General features: G+C 39.4%; 1 protein-coding gene across 1 annotated transcript in view; it reads left to right on the top strand.

Annotated features, from left to right (window-relative positions):
* The window catches only part of NLN (neurolysin), a 152,783-nt gene that overhangs the window by 131,282 nt on the left and 7,800 nt on the right, over nucleotides 1-13,701 (top strand). The window contains exon 14 of the mRNA XM_082723050.1: nucleotides 9,938-10,046. Within this exon, the coding sequence (XP_082579176.1) occupies nucleotides 9,938-10,046 (109 nt within the window). The remainder of the gene's footprint in view (nucleotides 1-9,937; nucleotides 10,047-13,701) is intronic.

Below are 13,701 nucleotides of genomic sequence, written 5' to 3'. Positions count from 1 at the left end.
GGGACCAGCCTGGCAGCTGAGAAACTGTTAGTCCACACAACAGTTAATGAAATGGCAATATGAGAATGGCGAAGAACACATGCTGATACTTGATGACGTATCAGATGTAGGCAGTGAGGCAGAGCTGAGACAGATGAGGGTGTGGAGTACACAACTGTTTTGCAAAAGATAAGGAATTCAGACATGTATTTGGGGCCAACCGTGACACCCAAATATAATTTTAAGTAATTTCCAAATTTCCTGAGGTCATGAGAGACCACATCGATATGGTTAGTTAAAACTGATGTGGGTCATTCCCAAAGCTTCTTCTTACCTTATTCACTGCTTTCCTGGGAGCTGACTGTCTTCCTGGGAGCCATGACCCAGCCACGCTTTCACACAGGCACTCGTAGGAACATGACAGCCTGGGACAGGCCCAGCAGCCTCGAGCTTGAGTCACAGCCTTTTCTCCTGGCAGAATTAAGGATGAGATTAATGGCAACAATAGAAAAGAGAATTTTAAAAAGATTGAATAATTTGAAGCACAGATAACTGATCTTTGAAGAGATTTTTTGAAAAGTATAAGCTTACTCATTCTTGAAATATAATATTGTCCCCCAAATGGGAAAATAATGGAATGAGGGAAGTTAGTTCTGATCTAGTCCCTCCAGAGCAACTACAGTAAGCATTAAGGAATACTGTGCTCCCTCGCATTTCTTCCTTAGCCCCTTTTCACATAGCTGTAAATCATAGTGCAGCCATCATAAGATAAAATAGATTGAGGGATCTTAGTGCCATAGGATGATTTTTTGGTTTTTTGTTTTTGTTTTTGTTTTTTAAGCTTAGAGGAATACTGAATATAGAGTAGTAAATTATCATTGTTCTCTCTGTACCCCAGTAGAAGTTGTTACTCTCCTTAGGAAATAGGAGGAAATGTGGGCATACATTGCACGTATTCTTATGTATAAACAGGAGGTAGCATTGATGCTGAGACAGTGTGACTTATCAGTATTAGAGTGGAACCTATGATTATTTTTTTAATTAGTAATAACTTTTTTTAACTTATAGAGGTTCTGTGGCATGATGGTATTAAAAGAGCATTGGTGCTTGGAATATAGTTTTAGTTTGGGCATTAATGTTGGGGTCTTGAATTTACTTTAACTTATATTAAATCATTTAGGTTTGTGCCTGTCAGTGAACGCTTAGTGTGTTCTCCTTTGTCCATGCCTGGTTTATGCCCATTCCTGAACTTGGATCTGGGATTGGCCCTCTAAAAACAGGAAGATCATGAATCAGAGAGGAGTACCAAAGAAAATTCCATGGGATGGGTTATTACCAGAAGGGGAAGTGAATTCTGGGCAGGCAAAAGCACTAGATAGATATCCAAGTAATCTTAGTTTCTTTATCTGTAAAATGATGAGGTTGGTGTAAAAAGTTATATTCCTTAGTCCATCAGGATCAGTTTTCACAAGAGTGAAAATACAGTATTGTCTCAGTTAATGCAGGAGAAAAACTATGTTCTTCGAGGGACTTCTAATTTGTGATCTCCATTCCTTGTGACTTTAGGGCAACTTCATGAGTTCAGTCAGACCAGGAGCTTTAAAGCAGGTTCCTGAGTGACTTTCCTGTTTTTGTGCACTGTCTGTGTATACTTCCTGTAGAGAGATTGTTTTAATAATAGCAACATATGCCCTGAAACAACATACTTCTTTGACCCCATCACCGTTTTTATCTTTGGAAAGTCTATGATGTGTTGCTGGGTGTTAAGAATAGTTTACTCTTCAGTGTGCAGTTGCCAAACTGAGTTTATTTTTACTCAAATGGGATAGGGCCGGGCTAATACAATGACTCCTCAGAATTCAAGTTTTTCATAACTCGTTTTGTTATCCTACAACTCTGGGAGAAGGGTAGTATCAGGGAAGGCACAAACATACTGGAACAGAATTTTGTCCCAACAACTGTTTTCTCTCCAATCTGGACTTCAGTGATTATTTTGAATGCAACTGGCTCTAGAAAGATAATCCTGGCAGAACCTTTAAATTATGTAATTACACAGAGATAGTGTCTAATAAAAAGTTGCCTGCTCTATAATTCTAGCAAATGTGTCTATATATCATGTTCACTAGCAAACTGGAATAGTAATCACAGTATCTCCCTATCTCAGAAGGCAGTCGGGCTGCTTAAAATGAGATAATACATGTGAAACACTCGGACACAGCTTCTAGCTTCAGACTAAGTGGTGGTAGTGTTAGCTATTAACAATTATATGTAAAAAGAATAGAATTCCTGCCATAGAGGGTTGTTCTGGGGAGTCAAAAGGGATAAAGCCATGAAAATAGTGCTCATCACACAGGAAACATTTAGAAATAGTTTCTGCTATTGCAACCAATAGACACTTATGGTCATTTTCAAAAAATAATAATATTTCCAAAATCAATAGCTAGCAATATTTACATTACTTGTGAATGAAAAAAAATCTTCTGATTAGAATATTGCTTTTACTGCTGTTTATCAGTTTAACCCTCTTTTGAGTCAGCAAAATAGTATTATGATCAATTATATTTAATGTATTATAATGATAAATCCATCTCAGGTCACCATTTACCAGCTATACCATCTGGGGAATTCAAATCAAATGGGGAAATCAAACTCTTGATTTTTCTGAGCCTTCATTTCTTATCTTTAAAATGTCTATAATAGGGGCGCTTGGGTGGCTCAGTGGGTTAAAGCCTCTGCCTCTGGCTCAGGTCATAATCTTGGGGTCCTGGGATTGAGTCCCACATCAGGCTCTCTGCTCAGCAGGGAGCCTGCTTCGCCCTCTCTCTCTCTCTCTGCCTGCCTCTCTGCCTACTTGTGATCTCTGTCTGTCAAAAAAATAAATAAAATATTTTTTAAAAAATAAAATAAAATGTCTATAATAGGGGCACCAGGGTGGCTTAGTTAGTTAAGCGTCCAACTCTTGGTCTCAGCCCAGGTCATGATCTCAGAACTGTGAAATCTGGCCCTGTATCAGACTCTGTGCTGGGCATGGAGCCCTCTTAAGATTTTCTGTCTCTTCCTCTTCCTCTCTTCCCCACCACCACCACTCATACGTGTGCTCTCTCTCAAAATAAAAAAATAAAATCTAAAAATAAAAGGGCTCTTATCTATTTTCTACTCTTATCTTATCTACTTATCTACTTCATATGACTTTAATAGATCATATGAGATTGGAATAATTAAAGAACCCTAAAAGGGGCAAAAGAATAAGACTGTAAAAGAAACAAAGTTTCTTGGGATGCCTGGGTGGCTCAGTTGGTTAAGCAGCTGCCTTCGGCTCAGGTCATGATCCCAGCGTCCTGGGATCGAGTCCCACATTGGGCTCCTTGCTCAGCAGGGAGTCTGCTTCTCCCTCTGCCTCTGCCTGCCATTCTGTCTGCCTGTGTTCACGCTCTCTCTCTCTCTCTCTCTGACAAATAAATTAAAAAAAAAAAACCTCTTTTAATAAAAAAAAAAGAAAGAAACAAAGTTTCTTGATTTTTTTATTGTGCTAAATGCCAAGCTTATGCTAAGTGCTTTATTCATATAATCTCATTTAATCCGCACAATAACCCCATGAAGTAGGTATTATTTTTGTGTTGTTTTTACAAGGAAGGATACTAATTTACACATTGAAGACCCAAGTAAGGATACAAACTAACATTTATTGAGACTCCTGAATACTCTCAACCTCTTTACAAATGCAAGGTGTTATTATCTTTGTATGGTGATATAATAAGCAGTTTTTAAGACATGGTGCCATAGAAAGCACATACATATGATTATTTCAAATAGTAATGAACTGACAGGTTTTACCCACACATTTCATATATTTTTAAGGGAATTGTGCTAAATAAAATAATGACTACCTCCTACAAACAGATGTATTTAAAAATGATAATTTCCTAAGATGATATGGATAGGTTCTTTTTCCATATAGGAACCAACCAGTGCCTCTTTCTATCTGGAAGACATCCCCTTGAGGGACACAGAACTTCACAAGGAAAATAAAACCTTTTTCTAAAGTAAAGAGATTACAATTTATAGCTGGGTCAAACAAAATGGGATCTGGAACAACTGCTGTCTTCTCAAAGAGCATTTGAACTTCATGAGAAAAAAGGAGCCTGGTCAAGCATGCAACCATTACTGCTAATAATTTGATTTAGTTGTTAGATTGAATATACTTTAAATTTCAACAAATTCCATGGTGCTAGCCCCAAATAATTATTTTACTTTAGACTAAAATTATTATAAATAAACCTCCTAAAAGTGCTAATAGCTAAGCTTTCACATTATTAGACCTTAGAGTCTTTGAAAGTCCATGCTGAGAAACTTGTGATCTAAGTGTGAGCTGGGCTTTGCTGCTTACTTACACTGAATTTTATTTATTTTTATTTTTTTTAAAGATTTTATTTATTTATTTGCTAGAGAGAGAGCGCGAGCACAGGCAGGCAGAGTGGCAGCAGAGGCAGAGGGAGAAGCAGGCTCCCCGCCGAGCAAGGAGCCCGATGTGGGACTCGATCCCAGGACGCTGGGATCATGACCTGAGCCGAAGGCAGTTACTTAACCAACTGAGGCATCCAGGCGTCCCACTTACACTGAATTTTAAATAACAAAATGGACTCAAGTCTAATAATTGCCGTGTATTTTAGCTGTCAATCTATTGTTACTCAACAGAAAACCAAGACTGTCGATTCTTGGTGAGGTTGAATCAGCAGCATACTAGAACAAGAGGGTGAGAGCTGACTGTTAAATATTCATGATTTTGAGTGTTGTTTATTAGACCTTGGTAACCTAAAACCAGTCACAATGGGAGCATTTACACCACAGAAATTGGCAAATGTTGGAAATCAGCCCACTCCCGCGTGACTCCTGCCCCACAGAGCTGGTTTACTATCACACCCATGGGCGGGGACATCCTGTTTGCAGTGAGATGCTGTTGCCAAAGATCAGCAGCCTGCTTCTCATAATACCTAGAAAGTTACCAACCCAGGAAAATATGAAACTCAGAATTGCAATGTTTAGAGATCAGTTTCCATCTCTGAAGGGCAGAAGCTCTCTTTCACGTGTCAGCTGCTGCTTGGCAACAACAGGTTGACATGGAGTACCAAAATATCCTGAGGTCTATGGCAAGTGAGTTATTCATTGTCCTGGCCAGCAAAGCCAGGGGACAAGCATCCCTCAAAAAATGATGGGATTATCCTTTCAATGCCATTAATTACAGTGAATATGTTTGAAGATTTTAGAGTAACAAGATGGAAAAAATTGGAACTCACAAGTTAAAATACTTGAAGAACAATTCTCCCCTAGACTAGTCATTTATAATTCTACTAATATTGCCTTGTATAAATCCTTCTTTCTCCCATATGTCAGTCAGGCCAGAGCTCCTAACTTAACATTTCCCCTTCCAGGGAATGTTCTAAGAACCATGTTTGTCATTTTGTTGGTTTTCGGCAGATTAATCAGACCTCTATTTAATTCATCTGAGTCCTAACAGAATGTCTCACTCAAGGCTGGTGAATACTTATTATTTCTTAGCCTTTGTGGCTTAAAAGTATAGAAATGAAATTAAGCCTTGGAATACAATCCAGGATCTTTGCCAGAAAAAGAAGTATAAATTTCTTCAGACTGTTACTATATAGTGCCTGGTTTGAATCTAAGGAGATCTCCCCGAAATGTGGAACACATATTATACTTTCAAGACAGCCTCAGAAAAAGGAAGCTACATCAGGAATTTGTATGAGGTGGGTGGGCATGGAGTTCAGAAACTTTTAAAATTAATGTTTAAAGCAGGAATTCTCAATTGTGTCTCATGTTAGACTCACCTAAGGGGCTTTGAAAAAAAAATCTGAATGCCCAGGTTCAGATCAAGTAAATGAGAATTTTGGACATGGGACCCAGACATTGATAGTCTTTAAAGCTCCCCAGATGATTTCAGTGCACACCAAGGTTTGAGAACCATTGTCTTCATGTAGTAAAATTAATATGCTGGCAGGTGAGATTTATTAAGTTCAGCCGACTTTTTAATATATTAGAAATCTTCATTTCCAAGGTGTCTGACTATCTTGTTGTTGGTTTTAAGACTTAAAATAGACAACAAATCATGCATTTAAAACAATGATCTGTAATTAGTCAGCTCCCTGACACACTACAGTTATGATCATGTCACAACCTTGCTCAAAAAGCTTCAAAAAAGCTTCTTTGTTGATAAGATCAGGTGTTGGTGAAGGTGCAGAGAAAAAAGCACTCCAAAACACTTTCTTTGACTGTAGAAAATAATGTGGTTTTTCCAGAGGACAATTTGAAAACATATACCAAATTTTAATGTGTATGTATCCAGCAATTCCACTTTTAGGAATGTAGCCTAAAGAAATAATTGGGCAAGGAAAATAATCATACAAAGATATTTATTGCAATATAGGTTATATTAATATATTTTTTCTAAAAATTTTTTTTTTCATTTCAGTACATCCAAGCTTTGAAATGCTTGGGGCTATCCAAGAGTCCTCATAGCATATATTAACGTACAGTGGTATTTCTGGTCCATTACTGAGTAAAACAAAACAAAACAAAACAAAAACAGACGCCCAAAAAACATGATGATATATTCCACTTGTGTTAAAAAGTAGATGTACATTTTTATGAATTTAAAAAAGCTGGGGGGGGGGTAGAACCCAAAGTATTACGGTGACTGTTTCTGGGAAGTAAAATTATGTTATGGTGGGAGGGAGGGGAATTTTTGCTTTATTCTTTTCTATACATCTGTATTATTGATTTTTTAAAATTTGCATATTGTACTATTATCATTTAAATTATTTGAACAGGTGTTGCATCATTTTTGAATCACCACTTCCTACGGAATGAAGTCTAAACTTCTTAGTTTCATACCTAAAGCACTCAACAGCTTGTCCCAAAACACCTTTCCCCGTCTGTTGGAAGTGTTGGTAGGATTTCACTTTCACTCTCCTGCTTATCCCAACTGTTCTCACTCAATTTGCTTTCATGGTTTCAACCTCTGGGAGTACCTTTCCCCTTGCTTGCTTGCTCTCCCTCTTCTCCATGAACTAAAAACCCAGCTATGCTATAAAGCTCAGATCAAATCCTACCCAACAGAGCTCTCCATCCCTTGAATTCTTACATACTATAATTCTGATACTCAAGAGGGGATCATTATTGAAGAATGGAATAAATCTTCACAATCACTTTCAAAATTTCTGTTAAGTTTGGTATTCTCATTTGTAAAATGGTAGTAGGACATACTACCTATCATGTTGGGTTATTATAAGGATTATAAAAACACTTATCATATTAGCAGAACATCATAATCCATAAAAAAGCTGGTATTATTATTATCTTTTATAACTTCTGTTGGCATCTTATCTTCCATCTAGACAGTCAACTCCTGGGTAGCAGAAACCGTGTGTGCCGTATATTCTAGTATCCTCCAAAGTCTATGCAATAGGGCCTCCTATATGATACACACTTAATGCTTGTTGTTAATGATGATTGTGAAAATTGTGAAATAAATATACTATTAATTTTCAAAGAAGTAACAACTCAGTTTGGAAAATATTATGACTTCGTGGTCCTAAGAATAAAATATTAACAGGAAATTATAATAGTAAAACATTGCTGACATGAAATGCACAAGTGAAACAATGTGCTCTTTCTTCAGTGAAATCCCAGAAAATAGGATAAGTCATTCCCAGAATTCTATTTTCACAAACACAGTCAATACTTACAAGATGCTAGACAACAATAGTGAATTATTTACAGAAAACACCAGATGAATTTGGTTAGTTTAATATCTTATTGGCAGATAACACATCATGCTTCTGCAGAAGGCTCCATGTGTTCAAGATTTTTGACATAACGGGATGTTATATGCTGTCATAGAGTAGAATGCTCTACTGCGAAGACATAACAAGAATCCCCAAGTCTTGTTATGTTTACTTCCTTGGGTTCTAGCTTAAAATCACTATGAGATTACTGCTTTCAAATCTCAGTCAAATTACTGGCAGCTTGACTGGGACAGTTTCTGCTGTCACTTAATCCCACGGGACAGACGTGATCCATGTGGCACAGCAGAGGACCTCTGAGACAACTGGAATCTACACTACATTACCAGAGGACACCACCAGTCAAAGTGTTAGTTTATTCAGAGGTCTCGCAGGTCTTTTGCTAAGCACTAACCTTTTTGGCTTGTGTCTCTGCTCATGACTTTACACTTTAACAGACTTAGTCCCTCAGTATGTGTGTCTCACTCCATGTCCAGTAGTCAAACAAGTCAATCACAGTGTGAGTCATTCACAAAAGATATATAGATACCTTAAATGTTTTATTTAAACTTAATACTTATATGAGTAACTAGCTCAGCGATCTTTTCACGAACGTCTTCATATTTGGCCTGCTCATTAGCCACAGCAGTGTTTATCTTTTTCAGGAGTAAGGCACTCAAACCAACCAAGCAAAAAAAAAAAAAAAAAAAAAAAAAAACCCAGCTAGCGTACATGAGATGAGCTCATCTAAGCAAAAAGTGTGAAGATATTAGAAAAAAGGATGGAATAATGGAACTTCAGGGTAATAGGCAAGGGGAGGGGGAAGCAGCTTGCAGAATAATGTGTTTCTTATGGTCTCATCCCAGCAAAAGCATATAAAATTCTGAATATTGGTACACATACTGAAAGAATAAGGGCAAATGCATGGAAGGTTGTTAACACTGGTAAACTCAAGAAGATGAAGACACAGAGTGTGAAATACGGCAGCAGAGGAGGGAAATGATTACCTTGATTTTACACATCTTTGTATTGTGATGAATTCTTACAGAAACTTATTGTCAGTTTGATAATAGGAAATAGATGTAATTACTGGAAAAGCGGGATGAATCTACAGATAAATTATTAGAATTAATGTAAGAATTTCAGAAGATAACTAGATCAGAGTAAAAATTTACTGTGTTTTTGGGGGCGCCTGGGTGGCTCAGTGGGTTAAAGCCTCTGCCTTCGGCTCAGGTCATGATCCCAGGGTCCTGGCATTGAACCCCACATCGGGCTCTCTGCTCAGCAGGGAGCCTGCATCCTCCTCTCTCTGCCTGCCTCTCTGCCTACTCATGATCTCTGTCTGTCAAATAAATAAATAAAATCTTTTTTAAAAAATTTACTGTGTTTCTAAACACTAGCAACGATCTGCTGGAAAACACCACTTACAATAGCTACAAAAAGTACAAGGTACCTGGGAATGAATCTAACAGAACATATGTAAGACATGTATGGAGATAATTATGAACTTTATTGATAGACATTAAAGGAGATTTCAATATCTGGAAAGATAAACCACTTTTTTAGACAGGAAGACTCGGTATTTTAAGAAAATTCTCACAAAATGGGTTTATAGCTACAGTGGAGGAATGGTGATTATGGGAGTGTGGTACATGGCCCAGGAAAGACAAACAGACTGATGGAACAGAATGGAGAGCCCAGACACAACTGACGCATTATGGGAATTCGGTTTATGGCCCACGTCACAAAACCACTAAAGAAAATTGTCTTGCCCAGAGTGATGTAGTCTCCCTCTGCTACTCTATAGCTAATGCATGGCCACGTGGGATTGTAGAGGCCCAGCCCCCCAGCCCCAGGGAGGGACAACTCTGAAGTACCTCAGATTCAAAACTCCCTGTGAGTGAATGGAGGCTTTCCTTGAGATTGCCTTATAGCCCAGCTTCTCCCTCTTCTTTTGTCCAGCCCGGCTTCAACCCCTTCCCTTTCTCATCCACCACTTGGTGCTGATCCCAAGAGTTCTTCCTAATAACTTTTCTGCACATAATCTCTGCCTCAGAGTCTACTTCCCTAGTGGAATATAAACTGTTATGAGCACTTTATAAAACTGTTGGGAATACCTTGGTAAAGTTGAAGATGCCTAAAACTTACAACTTCCATTCCAGGTCCAGGTGTATATACTCGAGCAACTCTCACCCAAAAATTTACAGTGGGGTTCTTCTTGATGGAAAGAGATGAAGATGTTATCAGGAAGGTGCCACGTGGCCTTCAAAGGTACTGGAAAAGACTAAATTACCTCAAAGAGTAACAAAATAAGAAGATTGTTTCTGTTAAATGAAGAGATAGAGGACTGACTTGTCTGAGGGATCATGACTGTTCTCAAGTGCTGAGGGAATTGAAAATGAACTCATTGACAGGAGAATTCAGAACAGTTGCCTCTCTATAGAAGGGAAATCTAGAAGTGGGTTCTGAGGGCTCCTGGGTGGCTTAGTTGTTAAGCATCTGCCTTTGGCTCAGGTCATGATCCCAGGACTGTGTGATTGAGCCCCAAGTTAGGCTCTCTGCTTGGCAGGAAGCCTGCTTCTCCCTCCCCCTCTTCCCCCTGCTTGTGTTCCCTCTCTCTCTGTGTCTCTCTCTGTCAAATAAATAAATAAAATCTTAAAAAAAAAAAAAAAAGTAGAAGAAGTGGGTTCTGAAGCCAGGTTAGTGTTTGAGTAAGTGGGAGGAAAGCGGAGGGGGTGGTCCAGGTAAAGGGAACAGCACCAGCACTCTTTCTAAACTAGCCAAAGCAGAAAGAGTCCCACATATAATTAGAAATTTTGCTGTAAAGAATGAGGCCAGGGAGGGGATGGGGGGAGCATGGGTGTGTGCTCCTGGGTGGTTCAGTCATTTGAGCATCTGACTCTTGATTTCAGCTTGAGTCTTGATCTGAGGGCCAAGAGATCAAGCCCCACCTCAGGCTCCGCTCTCAGGGAGGAGTCTTGTTCCTCTTCCTTTGCCCCTCCCCCTACTCTCTCTCTCTCTCTCTCTCTCTCTGTGTTTCTCAAATTAATAAATAACTCTTTTAAAAAGAAAGAAAGAATGAGGCCAGGTAGTGGAATATCTTGAAAGCCAATCAAAATGACATATATTTGATGCAGTGGAAAGAAGAGCCATGAACAGTTGTGAGCACAGGAGGAACATCCTGGAAGAGGTATTTCAGGAAGGGAAATCCCACACAGTTCCTATTCCTGGGAGTAAGATTTTCACCTTTATAAACATGTACTCTTGTTCTGACTGGGGAAAAAAAAATGCTTCTAATAAATGGCATTGGTAAATAAGATCAGCAGCTAATTTGGAACAATCTCTAAACTTAATTAATTACCAGACTGCTCTTTGATTGCCCGGTTTGGTGCTGGTCTCTCTTGAGTGTCTTCTCAGATGCAGCTGTTGTTTCTGATGGCGTTGTTTTCTTTGCATGCTGAAATGGCTAATGTTGTCCTTAAATGACTGCACGGAGAGCTGTTCTGTCTTTTGGATTACAATAGCATCTATGTCTGATCTTAGACAAGCCATGCTTATATTCCTGGATCTACTGATTGCAGTGGGAGAGTCCATCCTGCCAGTCTGTTATGCACACTATGCCAGTGACATGTTCTATTTTTCTCAAAGCTGAAAGTCATGAAGGTAAGAGACAAGGTCTCCATCCTGAAAAGGTTCAAGGTTGCTTTTGTTTCCAATGCCTATTACCCCTTTGGAAGACACTCGATTAAAATCCAGTGTTATTGGGCCTAAGGTTTCAGGTTAATCCCTTGGTGAGAGTTAGTTTCCTTTAGTTTCTCTGGCTTCGGATGGTATTTCTAATGATTACCCTGTCTCCTTTCACAAAAATGGGGCCACACAACAATCCTTCCCTGTAGTTTAATTCCACTGCAGATTCTGGAGCTAATCCTCTTCTCAGACCAGGGAAATCACAAAACCTGGGCTATTAATTCCATGGCATTCAGCAAAATCATTGCTGTACCTGGACCCCTTCTGTTATTGCAACCTCCAGGCAGGAAAGGACACTGGTCTTGTTTATGTGATCAGATCTCTGTAGTCCCTCTTAATACTTAGTCCTATATCTATAGACGTCCCTTTCCTTTAGGGTTCCAGACTTTCCCGCCTCACTTGCAAATTTCAGGAAATTTACTCTACCCATACCGAATGCCCTTGTCTGGGACTGTGTTACTGCCACTGAGTCCCTGGCACCCTCCAACCACTAGAGAAGAGGCCAAGTGGCCCCTTTCTACACTGTTTCCCGAGGAAGAGGAGCTCAGATGTAAAGGCCAATGTACTTGGCTATATAAGGCCAGTGTACTCGGGGCTATGTAACTTGTGTGGTGTGAACATGTGTTGGAGGTTGTGGGAAGAGCAGAAGAAAGGAAAGGGAAATGGGGTGAAAATAAGTGATTTTATTTTATTTTATTTTTGGAAAATAAGTGATTTTAAAAAACGTAAATTAAAATTTTTTCTACTCCATCTTGAGGTGTAACATACATAAAGCATAGACATTTTAAATGTGTACATTAATGGATTTTTACATATTGGATACACTCGGGAAACCCCTACCCAGATCAAGATACAGAACATTCTGGGGTGCCTGGGTGGCTCAATGGGTTAAGCCGCTGCCTTCGGCTCAGGTCATGATCTCAGGGTCCTGGGATCGAGTCCCACATCGGGCTCTCTGCTCGGCAGGGAGCCTGCTTCCCTCTCTCTCTGCCTGCCTCTCTGCCTCCTTGTGATCTCTGTCTGTCAAATAAATGGATAAAATCTTTGGAAAAAGAAAAAAAAAGATACAGAACATTCCTCACAGCCCAAAAAGAGGTCTTGAATCCCTTTCCAGGCAGTATCTCACACCCCCACCAGCCTGTACCCAGAGATAGCTACTATTGTGACATCTGTCACCATATGTTAGTTTTGCTGTTCTTGAACTTGATAAAAATGGAATCATACGGCATGTTCTTTTGGTACCTGGCTTCTTTTGCTCATTGTTGTCCATGCTATTCATCCATGTTGCTAGTCTTTGTTCTTCTGATTGGTTCATTTTCTTTAGGTTTATCTCCCCTGGCTCATTTCACCAGTGGAGTGGTGAAACCAAGATTTAGTACTGAACCTAAGGGAAAGAGCATGCTTTCAGGGTGGTCCATCAGTCAGAAGAAGTCTCTGTGGCTCCCATACCATCTATCCAGCTGTAAGACACAAGGTTCCATGTAGGCTTTACGACCAAAACTTAATAGGGACGTTCCTGGAACTTCACAGTGGACACCTGGATAATGGCCAAACTTTCCATCTTGCCTCAATAAGTGCTGTGTTCCATTTATCTCTTGGCATCTTCCTTAGTGTATTCCTCTGACCATGACACTTGCCTAGAGAGGGCTCTCCCCGGTCACGTGACCTTTTATGAGTGCTCAAGGACAGGTCCTGCTAATTCCTAACCTGTTCATTGCTCTCACTCCTGACCAAAGTGTAAAAGAGTAAAGCTGGGTTAGGACAAATCCATGATTGTTCTTCACAGAGCAGGTCTTACTGATGGGGGTGCTGTAGCATTCTTACTGTTGACAAAGGGCAACTCATTAATTTAGTGTAAAATTTATTATCACGCTAATGTCAGCTCTTGTGCTCGTCTTCCAGAATATGCATTAACTTTCTGACACTTTGTTCTTTTTCCATGTGCAAGTAATTAATTCATTTCCTGGTACAAAACTTTGTATCCCTCCTCTTCTATCCCTTTAAACACTTAGTTTAAATGTTAGATTCTCATTTTATAAGAAAGGGCTATGAATCCATTTTTGCCTATTCCCTGAATCCACATCCCCATCAAAGTAAAGAGAAAGAACATGAATCTTCTCGTGTCCCCCACTGATCCCTGGGCTCATCTTTGGTACAATCTTCCTAGAAATTTTACTTG

The sequence above is a fragment of the Mustela nivalis genome (assembly GCF_964662115.1).
Source record: "Mustela nivalis genome assembly, chromosome: 3".
NCBI classification, from domain to species: Eukaryota; Metazoa; Chordata; class Mammalia; order Carnivora; family Mustelidae; genus Mustela; species Mustela nivalis.
The sequence above is the reverse complement of the archived record's forward strand: the minus strand, read 5'-3'. Positions and strand labels throughout refer to the sequence as shown.